Source organism: Bos mutus, chromosome 2 (genome assembly GCF_027580195.1).
Source record: "Bos mutus isolate GX-2022 chromosome 2, NWIPB_WYAK_1.1, whole genome shotgun sequence".
Taxonomy (NCBI): Eukaryota; Metazoa; Chordata; class Mammalia; order Artiodactyla; family Bovidae; genus Bos; species Bos mutus.
The window spans coordinates 63,132,220-63,149,679 of record NC_091618.1 but is presented as its reverse complement, the minus strand read 5'-3'; the positions used below and the strand labels follow the sequence as shown (position 1 = coordinate 63,149,679).

The following is a 17,460-nucleotide window of genomic DNA, read 5'->3' as shown; positions in this document are numbered from 1 at the left end:
CTTTATTATGGGTCTGCCCTGCGTAGGGAGTGACAGCTGAGAGCTGGCGCTCAGCTAGGTCTGGTGGAGCATGTGGGTCTCTACAGGGTGAGCGGAATGTCTGAAGGATTACATGTATACACAGATGTCTGTCTGTCACAGAGCAGGGTTAGGGTGAGGCTTAGCTGAGGCTGGCCAGGAGGGAACCTGGCAGCAGACAGATGGAGTGGCCAAGATGAGCCCACCAAGTGACCCTGAAGGCAACCACTGGACCTTTCAGCAGCCCTCACAGATTCTCCATGACTGCCCTGTGGTCTCTCCACTCCCCAACCCAGAACTTCCGTCCACTCAGCCAGCTTCTACCCAGCCACCTTTTTAAAAAGTTGGTCTTATTACTTTGAAGACGTACAGGAAAATAGCAGAAGCGTGGTTATGATGTAAAGAGTAACAATACGCATTGGTTCCCTGCCCTGCCCAAGGATGGGGGATGTGCTGGCATCCTCGGGACGCTGTGTGCCCCTCCAGGGTCCTCCTTGGAGCTCCCTGTATCTTGGAGTTATCACCTTCCTGCATCTGTAACAGTTCTACATGGTGTCTGCTGTTCAGTTGTTGAGTCGCATCTGACTCTGCAACCCCATGGGCTGCAGCACGTCAGGCTCCTCTGTCTTCCATATCTCCTGAAGTTTGCTCAAATTCATGTCCATTGAGACCTGGTGTCTGACTCTCCTAATAATACATTGTTTGGTTTTGCTCTGTGTGCTTTATATAAATAGAATTGTTGCAGATGGATTCTTGGGAAATCTGATTTCACAGGTCACAGAATGTTCCAGAGAGTCATCGCATTGATGCATGTGCTCTTAATTTGTGAATTCTCACTGCTCTGAAGCAATCTGGCCTGACAGGCACCTGAGATGCATCTGTGCTTTTGCTATCTTGAACATCATTGCAGTGAATGCTCTAACACTGATCTCCGGGGCTCGAGTACTGCCCGTTCTTTAGAATAAGTGTGTGTCTGAGAATGAAATTGCTAAGTCACAGGGTATTCATGTGTTAACCCTCCTAGATGTTGCCAGACGTTTTGCCGAGCCACTCCCACCAGCGAGGTTCAAGGACTCAGCCTGTTCCACATCCTTGTTCCCAGGGTGATGTCATACACATTTTAATTTTTGCCAAAACGGCATCTCCTATGATTCGATTTTTCCATTTCCTTTGTCACTAATGAAGCTGAATACATCCTTTCATATGTTTGTGAAGTGAACTGAAGTCGCTCAGTCGTGTCCGACTCTTTGCGACCCCATGGACACCAGGCTTCTCCATCCATGGGATTTTCTAGGCAAGAGTACTGGAGTGGGTTGCCATTTCCTTCTCCAGGGAATCTTCCCGACCCAGGGATCGAACCCAGGTCTCCTGCGTTGTAGACAGACGCTTTACCGTCTGAGCCACCGTTTGCCAATAATATTTCCTTCTCATGAAATGCCTGTTCAGTTCTTTTGCCCATTATTCTACGGAGTTGTCTTTTTCCTACTCATCTCACTAAGCTTTTTATATATTAAGGCTACTCATTTTGTGGTTGATTACTTGTGCTGCAAATATCTTCTTCCAGCCTGTGCCTGGTCTCTCTGCTCCTGTAATGAAGCATTTGGGTGAAGGGACATTCCTATTATAACCTGGCACAGCTTACTGACCCTTCCTTCATGAGTTTCCCCACATGCTCTCTCACAACCCAGCTGTCTGATCTGAGCTTCAGCCCCTGGACTTTGCTAACTGTTTCCTGATTTGACCCACCTTTTTTTTCAACTCTTCTATCACAGAACACCAGGCCTGCACCACTCACTGACTCCTTTCCATTCCCCTGTGAGAGTTGAGGCCCAACTCAGATGCCACCTCCTACAGGAAGCCTTCTCACATTACCCCAGAAGAGTGAATGAAACCTTTCCTTCCCACCCCTCTTTTGGCTCTAGCACCTTGTGTACTGTTTGTGGGCTACAGTGTCCACACTCCCTCCCTAATCCCAGAGGTCCCAGCATGGTGATTGTTTTTTATTGAAGAATAGTTGATTTACAATATTGTGTTAGTTTCAAGTATAGAGCAAAGTTGTTCAGTTATATATATTCTTTTTCAGATTATTTTACATTATATAGGTTATTACAACACATTGAATATAGTTTCCTGTGCTATGCAATAGGACTTTATTGTTTATCTGTTTTATATATAGTAGTGTGTTAATCCCAAACTCCTAATTTATCCCTCCCAACCCTTCCCCTTTGATAACCATAAGTTTGTTTTCTAAGTCTGTGTGCCTGTTCCTGTTGTATTATTTTTTAGAGTTCACATGTAAGTGGTATCATATGATATTTGTCATTGTTTGGCTTACTTCACTTAGTACAGTAATGTTCATGTGGCTGCAGATGGCATTATCTCATCCCTTTTAATGGCTGAGTAATATTCCTCTGTGTGTGTGTGTGTGTGTGTGTGTGTGTGTGTGTACCACATCTTCTTTGTCCATTCCTCTGTTGATGAACACTTAAGTTGCTTCCATGTCTTGGTTGTTGTACATAGTCCAGCATGGTGATTTTGTCAAGGCACCAAAGTGAACTTTAGGTTGGGTTGGGGGAAGGAGCTAGGGGATTGTCTTTTCCTAACAGCTTGTCATTACTGGGACCATATGACACTCAGGCACTTGGCTTAGATCTGTGTGTGGGGGAGGGGGCTCAGAGTGGACCCAGGGAAGGTCAGGGTTGACCAAACACTCCTGGTTCAGCACATATCGCTCAGGTTGACAGCCACTTGCCCTACTTTCTGGCTGTGAAGTCCTGGCTGAGTCTTCTTCCAACCCTTTGGTAACCATAAGTTTGTTTTCTGTCTATAAGTCTGTGTCTATTCTGTATATAGATTCATTTGTATCATATTTTAGAGCTGTCAGAGACCCGCCCGGTGTTGTCAGAGACCCACACTCTTCAGCTGGCAGAGGCAACGATGCATGACCACAGGAACAAATCAGTGACTGGCTGGCTGCTTTGGCCGAGCTCCTTTTCGTAGGTGTCCTTTTGCTGTTTTGTAGAGCCGCCCCCCTGCTGGCTCAGTGGTAAAGAATCTGCCTGTTGGAGACATGGGTTTGATCCCTGGGTGAGGAAGATCTCCTGGAGAAGGGAATGGCAACCCACTCCAGTATTCTTGCTTCGAAAATCTCATGGACAGAGGACCCTGGCAGGCTACAGTCCATGGAGTCACAAAAGAGTTGGAAATGACTTAGCAGCTAAAACAACAAGAGCATCCCCCATGTGGACAGAGTGCAGTTCAGATGCACCAGGATGTGCCGGTTGGTCTCTGATTTAGGGAGAGGTAACTCTCCAGTGACTTTCAAGGGAACTCACTGTACCTGTCTTTATAATTGCAAACCCCCATAGTTTATTTTGAAAAGGACTTGATTTCTGGAACTTTTGAAATCAATGTGTGAAAAAGGTGGTAAGCAAACTTGCCAAGGTACAGTTTCCATATAACAGAAATGAAAGAAAACCAGACAAGCAAGAAACAACACAAACAAAACCAATAAACAAAAGCCTTGGAGAGGAGATTGAACTCCATGCAGCAGGGCATGATGGAGCTCCATTTCTTTTCTTTTTAAAAAATTCTTTTTATGTATTTATGGTTGTATCAGGTCTTCTTTGCGGCACGCAGGCTTCTCTCTAGTTGTGGCATGTGGGCTCCAGAGTGCAATCACCTGAGATCCTGCACTGGAAGGCAGATTCTCAGCCCCTGGACCACCAGGGAACTCCCCCTGGAGCGCTCTTTCTATCTGTTCGTAGGCCAAAGGCTTGCTGGGCAGGGATGCCTGTGAGAACAGACCTGTGCCCTCCCTGGCCCCGGGTGCTAAGAGCCCCAGTTTAGGGAAGAGCAGAGCTCAGAAGACCAGGCCAATTTAGGAAATTCATTTGCTTTCTGGCACATCAATGGCCCTGAGGTCACCTGCCTGGTGTTTCTGAGTAAGCGGGTCCTTGGCCTGGGTGACTTGGTCACAGCAGAGGGTCATGGCCGCCCCACTCTGAGCCCATTGATCCTGCCCATGGCCCTGGGATCCTGGTGGGTGGCAGCAGCTCATCCCAAAGGCAGGACCTGTGCATACAAGCAAGCAGTCCCTGGGGCGGGCAGGGTTGGCATGTCAGGGCTGTGTGCAGGGCGCGTTCAGCTAAGGGGAGCCAGTGACCGTGTAATCCAGGCGGCTGGCAGGAAGGCATGCTCCAGAGCCCTGTGACACAGGGGGGATGGAACACAACCCTCAGACCCCCTCCCCCACACCCCAACCCTGGTGTGAAGGGGAGCTCCTTTTCCTGGCCTGCCTGCCACTGATGGAGTACCCACTGTGGTGAGGCTACTCCCGGAAATAGCACACTGTCTCTGCTCTCTAAGAGCTGACCGTCTCGGAAGAAGTGTGACAGTAATAATGACAGCAACTCCTCCCATCCCAGGGGCCTTCTCCACACCAGCACAGTATGCTTGACACACCTTCCTAGCTCCTAGCAAGTTACCACCAACTCCGTGGCTTATAACAATACCGATTTCTTCTTTTATGGTTCTGGAGGCTCTGGAGGGAGTCCCTTCCTGGCCTCTTCTAGTCTCTGGCGTGGCCAATACCCCTTGGCTTGTGGCCACATCCCTCCAGCCTCTGCCCTAGAGTTACATTGCCTCCTACTCTTCTGGGTCAGGTTTCCGCCTGCCTGGCCTCTCTTAACACTTGTGCTGGCATTTAGCATCCATCCAGATAATCCATAGGGCTTCCCTGATGGCTCGGTGGATAAAGAATCTGCCTACAATGCAGGAGACCCGGGTTCAATCCCTGGGTTAGGAAGATCCCCTGGAGGAGGAAAATGGCAACCCACTCCAGTATTCTTGCTTGGAAAATCCCATGGACAGAGTAGCCTGGTGGGCTACAGTCCAAAGGGTCACAAAGGGTTGGACATGACTGAGTGACTAAGCACAGATAACCCATAATCGCATCTCAACATCCTCACCTTAATCACATCCTTAAGATGTTGTTTTTTTTTTTTTTCCCCCAAATACAGTAATTTCATAGGCTCTAAGGATTAGGACATGGAGACACCTTTGAAAGACATCAGCTTCCCACACTTGCCTCCTTTCCACTCCTCACTCGTATTTGTAAGAGTGCTTCTGTGAGTGCTCTTTCTGGATGAAGAAGCAGGTTCAGAGAGGGGCATGACTTGTTCCAAGGCCCGTGGTCAAAAGTGAGGCAAGGAACCCCTGTCTTCTGCTATAATGCCTTGCTCTACACTGGACACACTCACAAGTTCATCCATCCATCCATGTCATTCATTGTTCATTATTCACTCATTCATCCATTATCCATCATCCATCCATCTATCCATCCATTCATTCTTTCAAAAGGTTGAGCACATGTGTACCCCTGACTGCACAGGGCTTGGTGCTGGGGGAGGAAGTGAGAGGAAGTGGGCCTGGAGTCTGCCGCTGGGGCTGCCTGTCCACTGGGGAGACAGGCCCCATGTGACCCCATCACTGCAGGTGCCTGATGACTAGCCATGATGGACATGCTCAGGGTCCGGGGAAGGAACTGTCCTCCACATCCAGGGCAGGGTAGGGATGAAGAGAAAAAAGGTGTGAATGGAAAAGCAGGTGTCCGGGGCCAGATCCCTGAGGAGGAGCAAGGCAGGGCCCAGGACCAGAGAGAAAACCATGAGGGAGCATGCAGGGTTCAGGAGGGGGACATAGGCAGTAGGCCACGCAGGCATGTGGGGTCCTGGTGCCATGAAGGCCATCAGTCACCCCAAGAAGCAGGCTGGAGGGGAGGTTTGAAGGCCTGTAGCCCCAAGTGGCCAGACCGCTCCTTTCTCCCCCTCAGTGAGGCTCTTGGGCCAGGCCGGGATAGAGTGATGCCCAGCACTGGGTCCCAGTGTTCTGCCGACTGTCACTGTGGGTGTCAGTCATGCTGTCTGTGAAATAAGACATGGAAGGCATTCCCTTCCTATTTCTGGCCCTTCGGAGCGCACAGGAAAAGGTCTGTGAATATAATTGGCAGCAGGAATGTCTCTGAGTGGCCAAGGGTCCTTCCTTCTGGCTGCTGACCCCCGCCTGCGCAAACCTGCTCTGACGGCTGGTGCTGAGTCTGGGTGAGTCAGCACCCTCAGCTCTGCATTGTTCTCCTCTCCAAACAGGTACCTTGGGTGGGGTCCAGGGCCCCCAATCCCCAAATGAAGGGGCACGTTGGTTCCTGCCCAACGCCTTGGCTCAGACTGTACCAGGGGTCAGATACACCCCCCCACCTCCTCCCATCAGCACAGACTCATTCAGCTCCACAGCCCGGCGGAAGCCAACACCCTCTAGAAACGCACCTTGTTGTGCCAGCACCCAAGGATGGCGCCCGTCCCCAAGGGTCTAGGCGTGCTTGCTCAAGTCCAGCCAGCTTGAGCTGCTGTGCACATGGACGTGCAGGGCTCCCATCACCATGCCTTCCCTTTCATCTCCCTCCAACACTGGTGCTCAGCACTTGGGGAGGGAGGGACCCAGGGCTGGATGCTGGGAGAGGCGGGCGGGGTCCTCTCCTCCACCCTCTGAGTGCCTTCCATTTGCTCATGTGTTAAATGTAAGAGAAGAGACAGTGGGCACAGGCCAAGCACCTGCTTGTCACCCAGGAATACAGCACACAGTTTCTGTACTGAGCTCTTTCTGTCTCCCAGCTGCCCAGCCTGCTGGTGAGGGTGCGGATTGCAGACCAAGGTCCACAAAAAGTAGCAGAGCCGTAATTCAGACCCGGAGGGTCCAGACTCTGCCTACTTATGTGACAGCTCCCCTCCGCCAGCGCCCCCATCCCCAGGGTCCAGTCAAAGCCATGTCTGTAAAGGGACACCCGACACGACTTCTCTGGGGCAGAGACAGCTGTGTTGGGGTCTTACCTGTCCATGCGCTCTTGACAGCATCAGAGGACCGAGCCTGTCTTCCCAGAGTCAGAAAACGCTCGGCCACTTACAGCTCTGCAACCTGGGGCCAGGCTCCTAACTGCCCCCAACGCGGACAATAAGACCTACGTTGAAGAGTTTCTGAACCTGCTGCACGCTGTTGGCCTCTAGCGCACGTTGACCACATGGTGAACGGCACCTTTCCTGGCAGTGCCCACTTGGACTGAAATGGCAATGGGCCAGTTGGTCTCCACTTGCTTTTTTCCTGCTCTTCTTTCTCCTTTTCCTCCTTTCTTTCCCTGGCTGGTAGCCTGGCCCTGAAACCTTGTCCAGGGGCTTTGCAGGCCCTTCCCAAGGGGGAGGGAAGAAAAGAAGAAAGCGCTGATATTGGGAGGAACCACAGGACTCCTGTCCTGCAGCAGAATCAGCCCAGAGAGGCTGGGCCCCGCTGCTCGTCGCACACACACAGACACACACATACACAGAGACACACACAGACACAGAGAGACACACACACACACACACAGAGACATGCATGCACACATACACTGACATGCGCACATAGACACACACACAAACACGCACAGACACATGTACACACAGACACACTCATGAGGAGGCGGGAGGTAGTTGGCCATTCCTCTTACCCAGACTCCTGCTTGTACATCGTACCCAGACACAGAAGGGCCAGCACAGCTGCCCTTGCTGCCCAGCAGCTGTGGGCAGAATGCCTGCAGGCCAAAGGGTGTCAGGCCCGAAGAACCACAGCTCGAGTCTGCCTTGCAGGAAACCAGGCCCCAGATCTCTCGGGCAGGGGGAGTCAGGGGAGGCTGCATTAGTCAAGGCTCGCCTTGACAAGCCTTGGCAGTTGCCTAAGACAGAAAAAGTCAGCTGGAACTGGTTGAAACAAACAAACAAATGAACCGGCTCAGAGAACTGGAAAGGACGAGGATATTAGCTTCTGGTGGACTTCTCTCGTGGCTCAGTGGTAAAGAATCCACTTGCCAATGCAGGGGACACAGGTTTGATCCCTGGGTTGGGAAGATCCCCTGGAGAAGGAAATTGCAACCCACTCCAGTATTCCTGCCTGGGAAATCCCATGAACAGAGGAGCCTGGCAGGCTACAATCCATGAGGGTCCCAAAAGAGTCAGACACGATTTAGCATCCAAACACCAACAGCTAGCTTCCAGTAAAGCCAGATCCCTATCCAGGGGCTCAAGTCAAGAAATTTATTCCATGACTCTCAGCTCTGATGCTTGTGTTTCCTCAGCTCTGTTCCTGGCCTTGCCCCTCAAAGCCCTCAGCGGCTCCACACTTATGTCCTACCTGCACAACAACACCTGTGGACAGAGCACACTTCTTTCCCAAAAATTTCAGTCAAATCTGCTGTTTTGGGCACATGCCCATCTCCAGTGGTGCCTGGAGATTTGGGATACTCTGACCATCTGAGCTGGGGTCACGTGCCCCCACCCAGAGCAGAAGAAGAGAAGCAGATCCAACATAGATCCAGCCTGAAGTTCTCTGTGGACTCTGCCACTCCCCCCAGGATATAACCTTTGCAAAAATGTTCTTACATTCCAGCCCTTCTTTGTACTTGCTTCCTTTATTTTTAATATACTTCCCCCATAAACTCCTTCTTGGTTCCTCCTCTAGAACCCAAACCATATGTCACCTTCTCTGAGAAGCCTTCAGGCAGAGTCAGGGAATTTGTTCCTCTGCTGGAATCTTGTGTGTGTGTGTGTGTGTGTGTGTGTGTGTTATTTTTTTAAATTTTATTTAACTTTACAATATTGTATTGGTTTTGCCATAGATCAAAATGAGTCTGCCACATGTATACATGTGTTCCCCATCCTGAACCCTCCTCCCTCCTCCCTTCCCATACCATCCCTCTGGGTCATCCCAGTGCACCAGCCCCAAGCATCCAGTATCATGCATCGAACCTGGACTGGCGACTCGTTTCATATATGATATTATACATATTTAAATGCCATTCTCCCAAATCATCCCACCCTCTCCCTCTCCCACAGAGTCCAAAAGACTGTTCTATACATCAGTGTCTCTTTTGCTGTCTCGTATACAGGGAACAAGGCAGGGGGAGGAGAAATCAAGTTCTTCTGTTCCTGGGTGCTGTCCCTTCCCTGGTCCTGTGCCCACCAGAGCCCTGCTCACAAAGAACTGCAGTCATCAAGAGCACCTGCCTCTCTGCTAGGGGACCCTCTTGGATTGATTGTGGTTCCAATACTTGCTCTCTTAGTGACCTTGGGTGAAGTACCTAGCCTTTCTGAGAGTGTTCTCATCTGTAAAATAGACATAAGGTGCCAACTTTGTGGATTTTTTATTGAGATTATTAAAGGAAAAACATGCATGTGACCCCCTGTCAGCTGACACCCAGCCTTGATGCAGTGCCAGGTCAGGGCACAGCTAAGGGGGGCCGTGCAAAGGGGACATCCAGGGAGGCTTCCCAGAGGAAGTGTCTAGACTGTTACCTGTAGCTGTGTTGTTAATGGGCCTGTTGTCTTGGGTCCTGGGAGCCTAGGTCAGCAGATGCTCCACACCCAAAGTTGGCTGGTGGCTCAGAAGGGAAGGGAAGGGACTTAATGCTTATTTAGCTGCTCCCATGTCCCCAGCGCAAATCTTTGTGTACCACCTGGTGAGGTGCCAGGGACGGGCAGCATCCTAGCCTCAGACACCCAGATGAGTGAAAGGATCGGGGTTGGCCCCGGCCTGGGTCCCCCTGGACAGCCCCAGAACCCAGTCCTGCTCTGCGTTGCCCAGACTCACATTTGGTTCTGTCTCTCCTGGGTAGCTCTGCTGGCCCAGACCCCTCTCCCAGGCCTGGCACTGGAAGCCCTCCTGTCATTGGAAGAGCAGGGGATGTTCTGTGCACCCCATCATCAGCTCTGCGGTGAGCTGACCCATCTCATGGCCAGCCCCTGTTGAATCTGCTTCGGGACAGGGTAGTGGTCTTTCTTGAGCTTCCTGCCGTGTCACACCAAGGGGACAGGGAGACCTTGGCCCTGTTCCCCACTAGGGCAGGAAGGACCCGGGCTGAGGGCAGCGTGGTTGTGGGAGTGAGGACTTGGAGCTGGAATTGAATCCTGCCCGTGTCGCTGGCAACATGGCATGGGGGTGACTCCCGTCCCTGGACCCGGAGCCCTTGTGGGTAAAGTACAGTTGTTGGTGCCAGAGTTTTCATGTCTCCTCCCAGAGGCCATCAGCCCCTGCTTCCTTCACAGGCTGCTGTTTTGAAGTCAGCAAGGCATCCCTGAGGGGAGGGGTTGGCGTGGAAGAAACTCAAGCTCCCTATCTCCTTGGTGAAGAATGTGATGGGAAGGGGATGATGGAGGTCGCTGCCCTCCAAAGGATGGTGACAGAGGTGTGGAGACAAGAGTGCCAGCTCCTTGGTGTACAAACTCGGGCCCCACCTGCCACCTCTGGGCCCAACCGCTGAGGCTGCACAGGATTCCAGTCCCGCCGAGGCAGCTCCCCAGTGGGGTGCACGTTGCCATGACAAGACCCCTTCCAGCCTCCTGCTTGGCCAGTGGGATGTTGTCACCATGGACAGACAGGGGCTGCCGTGTGCCCTCCATGTGTTCCTTTAAACCCCCCCGTAATCACCCACTTGTCTGGGGTCCATGCGCCGCCCCATAGGGTGACCTGATACTAGGGAGGCCTGACCAGGCCACTTAGGGCCACCAGCTTCATCAATAACAGACTGCCTTAAGCTCGATGCCAGCCAGCCTCCCTGCAAGCCCTTGAACTTACCCTACGTTGAATTGTCTGGGGGAGGACCCCAGCTCTGAGGACTCACTCACTGAAGGTGCATCACTTGCTCACTCCTCTTGCAGTGACACTTGGCCTCTGTGGCCGGAGCAGAGCCGTCTCTGATCCCTGGACTCAGTGCAGTTTCCTCACAGGCAGCCCGGGCTCTTAGTAGTAGTTGCTCAGTCGTGTCTGACTCTGTGACCCCACAGACTGCAGCTTGCCAGGCTCCTCTGTCCATGGGATTCTCCAGGCAAGAATGGTGGAATGGATTGTCATTCCCTTCTCCAGAGGATCTTCCTGACCCAGGGATCGAACCCAGGTCTCCTGCATTGCAGGCAGGTTCTTTATCATTTGAGCTATAAGGAAGCCCCCTGGGCTCTTAGGGCAGGTTGTGAGTGAGAAGGGCTGGAGGCTATGACTGACAGCAGAGGCTCCCCTCTGCCAAGCTCAGGACCTGGCTCAGGTGTGTCGCCATCGCTGGCTTTGAAAATAACTCTGAATGACTGTGGGATGTCAGCTGCCCGCCGGGCACTTGATGCAGCAGTGCCTGGGACACGCCTTGCTCCTGGATAGAACCTGGTTACCTGGCAAGCACACCTGCCCACCTAAGACGAGAATCATGCCTCCTTGAGGGGAGCAGAGAGCTTGTGCCAGGGGGAGGGGCTTCAGGGAGGGCACTACTGATTGGGTCCCTGGACCCGGGCCTGCAGGGAGGAGAAGAAATTGCCCTGACAAGGTATAGGGTGCAGGTTGGCTGAGAATTGACGTGAGCAAAAGCACTGCAACAAGGAGGCGGCTTGGCAGGTTCATTGTATCTGTATGTCCCTTGCAAGTCACATCTGCCAAAGCTCCAAAATATGCACTTCCCTCCTGGTCCATTGGTTAAGAATCTGCCTTCCAATGCGGGGGATGAGGGTTCGATCCTTGGTCAGGGAACGAAGATCCCACATGCCACCAGGCAACTAAGCCCATACACTACAACTAGAGAAGCCCACGTGCCACAACAAAGAGCCAGCGCAGCAAAAAGAAAAACCCTCGAAAGTGACGTAGCAGAGTGCGTACACCTAGGCGGGTGGAGTGGCCTCTGAGCGGGGAGTTTGTGTAACGCAGATGTTAAGACATCCGGACGTCACCTGTTTGGGTTCTGGTGTGTGCTCTGTCATAACACAATTGTCATGCCCCGTTGCACACAATCAGTAATTAGCTCTAGTTTACTGCAGCCACAAACAAATCATGCCTTCTCTGAAGTAACTGGTTCTCACAGTGCCTTTTCACACACCCGACATAACGGTTTTGAGGGCTTCCCTGGCACGTGCGAATTTTGCCCTCAAATGTGGTCCTGATGCTGTAATAACAGCTCTCATTTGTTGACTGATAGCTGCGTCTCAGGCGCTGTTTGAGGGACTTCCATCCTCACAGCAACCCTATGAAATGGGTACTGTTGTTACCCCTATTTTGCAGATGAGAGAACTGAGCCTTGGTGAGGTTGAATAACTGGAGCACAGTGTGGCTGAGCTGGTTAAGGCTGAGATTCTGTTTTTTTAAAACAAATTTGTATTGAAATGTAGTTCATTTACAATGTTGTGTTAGTTTCAGATGTACAGCAAGTGACTCAGTTATATGTATAAGATTCTTTACCATTGTAAATTATTACAAGATACTGAGTATAGTTTCCTGTGCTGTACAGTAGGTCTTTGTTGATTACCTATTTTATATGTAATTGTGTGTATATTTTAATCCCAAATTCCTAATTTATCCCTCCCCCCAACCTTTTTCCTTTGATAATCATAAGTTTGTTTTCTCTGTGGGTCTGTTTCTATTTTGTAAGTTTATTCATATCATTTTTTTATATTCCACATATAAGTGATATCATATGATATTTCTCTGTCTGACTTACTTCACTTAATATGATGGTCTCTAGGTCCATTCATGTCTCTGCAAGTGACACAATTTCATTCCTTTTTATGGCTGAGTAATATTTCATTGTATATATGTACCACGTATTCTTTATCCATTCATCTGTTGACGGACATTTAGATTACTTTCAAGTCTTGGCTTTTGTGAAGAGTTCTGGTATGAACATAGAGGTGCATACATATTTTTGAATTAGAGTTTTATCCAAGCCCAGGAGTGGGATTGCCGGATCATATGGTTCTTTTATTTTTATTTTTTTAAGGAACCTCCATGCTGTTCTTTAGAGTGGCTGAGAGTCTAATGCAGATTGATCTGAACCTCCTGCAAGGCTGACAGATTGGTCTGAACACATTCTTTGCACTGTGTGAAGTCAGAGAGGTCCCTATTTTCTGAAAAATCAAAAACGAAATCTTGGTAAATTTGGTTTCCAGTGACTTAGTTGTGGTTTCCCAGCAGCTCCCCCCATCTGATTTTTCTTTAACATGAGCACGTTTTGGAACAGGTGACCTCAGAACACCCCTGCAGCTAACATGCTCACAGCTGCCTGGAGGCCCCTGGGGCCGGGCCCATCCTTCTGTCAAGTGGAGCAGGCACCTTCTGCGAGGCTGACCATGGAAATGGGCCGCAGCCACGCCAGGCACGTCCCTGGCTGGTGTCAGAGAAGAGAGACTCAGGGAAGGTCTCCTGCAGTGCAGGTGGATTCTTTAACTGACTGAACTATGAGGGGAGCCCAAAGAATGCTGGAGTGGGTTGCCGTGCCCTCCTCCAGGGGATCTTCCCAGCCCAGGGATCAAACCTGGGGCTCCTGCATTGTAGGCAGATTCTTTACCACTGAGACACCGGGGAAGCCCAGGTCTCTTTCCTGAATTGGCAGACTGGTTCTTTACCATTAGCGCCACCTGGGAAGCCCATTTCCATGGTCTGTTTTCCACACCGGTTGGTAGGAGGCGTGTGTCTGTCCATTAACAGAGACTTACTTGTTAACGCCTCCAGCCCTGAGCAGGCCATGGGGAAGCAGTGGTGGGAGCTCGCAGGTGTGTGGCCTGCCGAGCTTGTGGCCCAGCAGATCCAGTCCCATGTATGCAGAATTTCATCACTGACGTGAGATGCGTGGGTGGTCAGCCGCACCAGCCTCGAGAGCTTTCCACCTGCACTGACTGGCTCATGTGTTAATATGAGAGTTGAGACTCTGTGTGAAAGGTGACCAAGAGACGTTAGTGCATGAAATAAATGTGTGGTTGCTCATTGGTTCTGCTGCTTGATGGGGTTCCCCATGCTTCCTCCTGGGTGGGCCACGCTTTCTTATAACACTGTCGTTTCTCTCTGCAGGCCTCCCGCCCTGAGCGGCAGCCCTGTCATCTCTGATATCTCATTGATTCGGCTTTCCCCACACCCCGCCGGCCCTGGGGAGTCCCCCTTCAACGCCCCCCACCCGTACGTGAGCCCCCACATGGACCATTACCTGCGGGCCGTGCACGGCAGCCCAACACATCCCGCCATCTCTGCAGCCAGGGGCCTCAGCCCCGCGGATGGTGAGTAGGAAGGCCTGAGGTACAGGGTCAGAGGGGGCGATGCTAACTCAGATGCTGTGTGTTTCTCTCCCCTGTCCGTGGGTTGGCGAACAGGCTGGCCTTCCTCCCTGCCACCCCTCAACAACAGGTCTTTCGATAAATAAGTGGTCAGAGCCAAAAGAACTAGGGGTGCATTGGGTTTTGCGCTCATTTTGAAGAACTATTCATAAACACCCTTAGCATGCAAAATGATGTAAGAATGATAAGTTCTGTTTATTCACGGAGGTCCTATCTTGGGTGAGAATTATTTGGTTGTGAGACACCAAAGCCTGCAGAAGCTGGTATTAAGCAGAGTGGATTTTGTATCAGGGTGTCTTGGGGCCCCCAGAGCAGAAGGAAGGCAGAGCCAGGCTGGTTGTCTGCCTGCATCTCTTGTGGGTCAGCACATGGCCTCCAAATGGACTCCAGGCTGCAGCGGTGACCACCAGTGGCTTCATGTCCCTCTTGAGAGGATGTTGAATGTCCCAGCTCAGAATCAGATGACAAACCTGTTCGATTCATTTGAGACAGAAAAATGCAGAGTCACAAAGAGAAACCAGACCAGGTGAATGGCTGCAGCCACAGGACTTGAAGATGGACGATCAGGATGCATTCATTTGGAAATGGCCTTTTAGGATTGGACCCAGGGCTGGACTCTGCGTGGGTCCTCTGAGTGGCCTTGACCAAGCCTGGCTGCCCTGAAAGGTTGTGCTGACTCCATGTGGGGCTGCCATCTCCCAGAAAGTGGACCCAAGCTCCTTCACGTCTCTCCTGGGCATGCAGACCAGGTTCTGAATGCTGCCCCACCTTGAAGTTCACATGTGGTGCAGTGGGCAAGAGGTGTGTTGCCTCACATGGAAAAGGATCCTCTGCAGACATGGTTAGGTTGGGGATTTTGAGTCAGAGAGATCATCATGATGATCCACGTGGGCCTTAAATCCAATGATAAATGTCCTCACAAGGGAGACATGGGAGACGACCCAAAGATGGAGCCATGTGGCCGCAAGCCAAGGAAGCTGGCAGCTCCCAGATGCTGGAAGAAGCAAGGGACAGATTTTCCCCTAAAGCCTCCAAGAAGGAGACTGACTCCTTGATTTGGGACTTTTCGGCCTCGAGAGCTGTGAGAGAATCAAATCTGTTTCACAGCAGTTAGCGGCAAGTCTGAGCTAACCTTTTTTCTGCAGCCCAGGGAAACTAATACCCATAGTGACAGGGCGGTCCTCCCGAGGCCTGGTTCAGAGAGGGGCCAGAGGGCTGTCTGGAGGGGGACGAGGAACAGAGTGCCCTCCTGGAGAGCCTGTGAGTCGGGGACCTCGTGGCTGCCGACAGCAGTGTAGCCACAAAGAGCTAAGTGGTAAGACAAGACTGCCCTGGAGGCAGACTTCTGTTGACAGAGCCCTGACTTTATGCCTGCTTTCTATATACCAGCCTTGTGGCACCGACCACACCCACTTGGCCCACCCCTAGACCCTTGAGACAGCAGAGAATGTACCAAGGAGATGTGGCTAATGAGCATGGCCCTAACCCCTACAGAGGGTGGCTCAGAGACCCTGAGGCCTCTCTGGTCCCCAGACCAAACTCCCCAGTGAGCAGAGATAGGCTGACAGCTTCATTCAGCAGCTGTGCCAGCTGGAAATTTCATCAGTGGTCTGAGGCCGAATCTGCCACAATGTGTGTTGCAGAGGACAATGGGCATTCCACGGAAGGCTTCAGGGAGGAGGTGGACAAGCAAGGGGGAAGGAAGGGCATTTGAGGCACAGACAGGGCAGGAGAGGCCATGGGGCTGCAGGCCGGGGCTCTCGCTGGAGGATGCAGCCCGGGGCTCTCCCTGGAGGATGCAGCAGGAGGAGGGGAGGAAGAAGCAGCAGAGGATGGCTTGCTTCCGTGGACTGCCTATTTCTCTCTGCCCAGCACACGTGCATCTCCTCTAAGATCTGCCAAAGCTAATATCAGAGAGGCTGTGAAGACAGCTCTTAGATACTTGGGCTCTGGCTTCAACATCTTTAACTCTTAAAGTGCCAGAGTCCTCAGCTGCTAAGGGGCTCACCGGGTGATGCTTGTGAACCTAGAGACTGGATTCCATCCCAAAGCCCTGAGACTGCACCCACCCAGGAACGCCCAGCCCAACATTGGCTGATACTGTTATTCTACTAGTAATTCGACTCATATGATTACCCCCATTTTACAGATGGAAAACTGAGCCAGCTCAGAGAGGTGGTGCCTTCTTAATTTTTCACACATGGTAAAAGCCAAGACTCCCAATCAGGATAGTGGAGTGGCCAAAAAATTTGTTAAGATTTTCCTCTGATGGGAAAACCCAAACAAACTTTTCAGCCAACCCAAAATTTGCTTCCCAAGCCTCCCTTTAATTAGCACCACACCCTGAGTGCCAGGCACCTTCAGGATACGCTGAAGTTCATCCTCCCACCTCCTTCCTAAGCCTCAGGCAGAGCTGAGTGCGAGGTTGAAGGTGGACAGTCCACCCTGGTTCTGCAGCTGCGGGACAGGCGGGGAGAGCTTTATCTGGCCAGGCTGGGCGAGCACTCACCCACAGTCCCGCCTTGAGTGTTAAGGTGAGTGTGGCCTGGCGCCCAGCCGTCTGGCCACCCCGGCACTTCCCATTGCATCGTCTTCCTCCTTTGGAAACTCTGGTGGATCACGGACCCTGTCAGCCTGAAGCCTGGGGCTTCTGTGGGGCCTGGACTGGGAGGAGGAAGCAGTTGTTTATGGCTTTGAGGAAAGAGGAATGTGAGGCTGGGAGCTGCAGCCCCATCAGCAGAAACTGTCCCACCCCAGCCAGCCCCGCCCAGCTGTCTGCTCAGGGCTGACCTGGGACAGCAGGGGAGGGGGACCCAGGACTCTAGTGGGTGGAGGATGGCTGGAGGGCGCTGAGGGGCCTCCTCGGGCCAGGTGTGTGTTTCTCTTCTTTTTGGCCAGATTCTAACAATTTCTTTCTCTCCCTCCCACCTGCAGTGGCTCACGAGCACCTTAAGGAGCGGGGGCTCTTTGGCCTTCCCGCTGCAGGCACCAACGCCTCAGACTATTACCACCAGATGACTCTCATGGCAGGTCACCCCGCGCCATATGGGGACCTGCTGATGCAGACTGGGGGTGCGGCCAGTGCACCCCATCTCCATGACTACCTCAATCCAGTGGATGGTGAGTGCTAGGCCGGGGTTGGGGTGGGAAGCAGGACAAGGCTGACAGTTCCCTCTGGGGATGAGGCGGGTGCTGGTGGCTCCTTTTTCCTGGAGGAGCCAGATGGAAGGGTCCAAGGTTTACCCCAACCCCTGCCGTGATTGTTTTCCATGGGGGACCAAGTGTA

The 17,460-nt window shown here is 51.9% G+C and overlaps 1 protein-coding gene across 1 annotated transcript in view; it reads left to right on the top strand.

Moving 5' to 3' along the window:
* Nucleotides 1–17,460, top strand: part of GLI2 (GLI family zinc finger 2) — a 267,022-nt gene that overhangs the window by 215,564 nt on the left and 33,998 nt on the right. Inside the window, 2 exon segments of the mRNA XM_070389163.1 lie at nucleotides 13,915–14,117; nucleotides 17,109–17,294. Coding sequence (XP_070245264.1) covers nucleotides 13,915–14,117; nucleotides 17,109–17,294 — 389 coding nt within the window.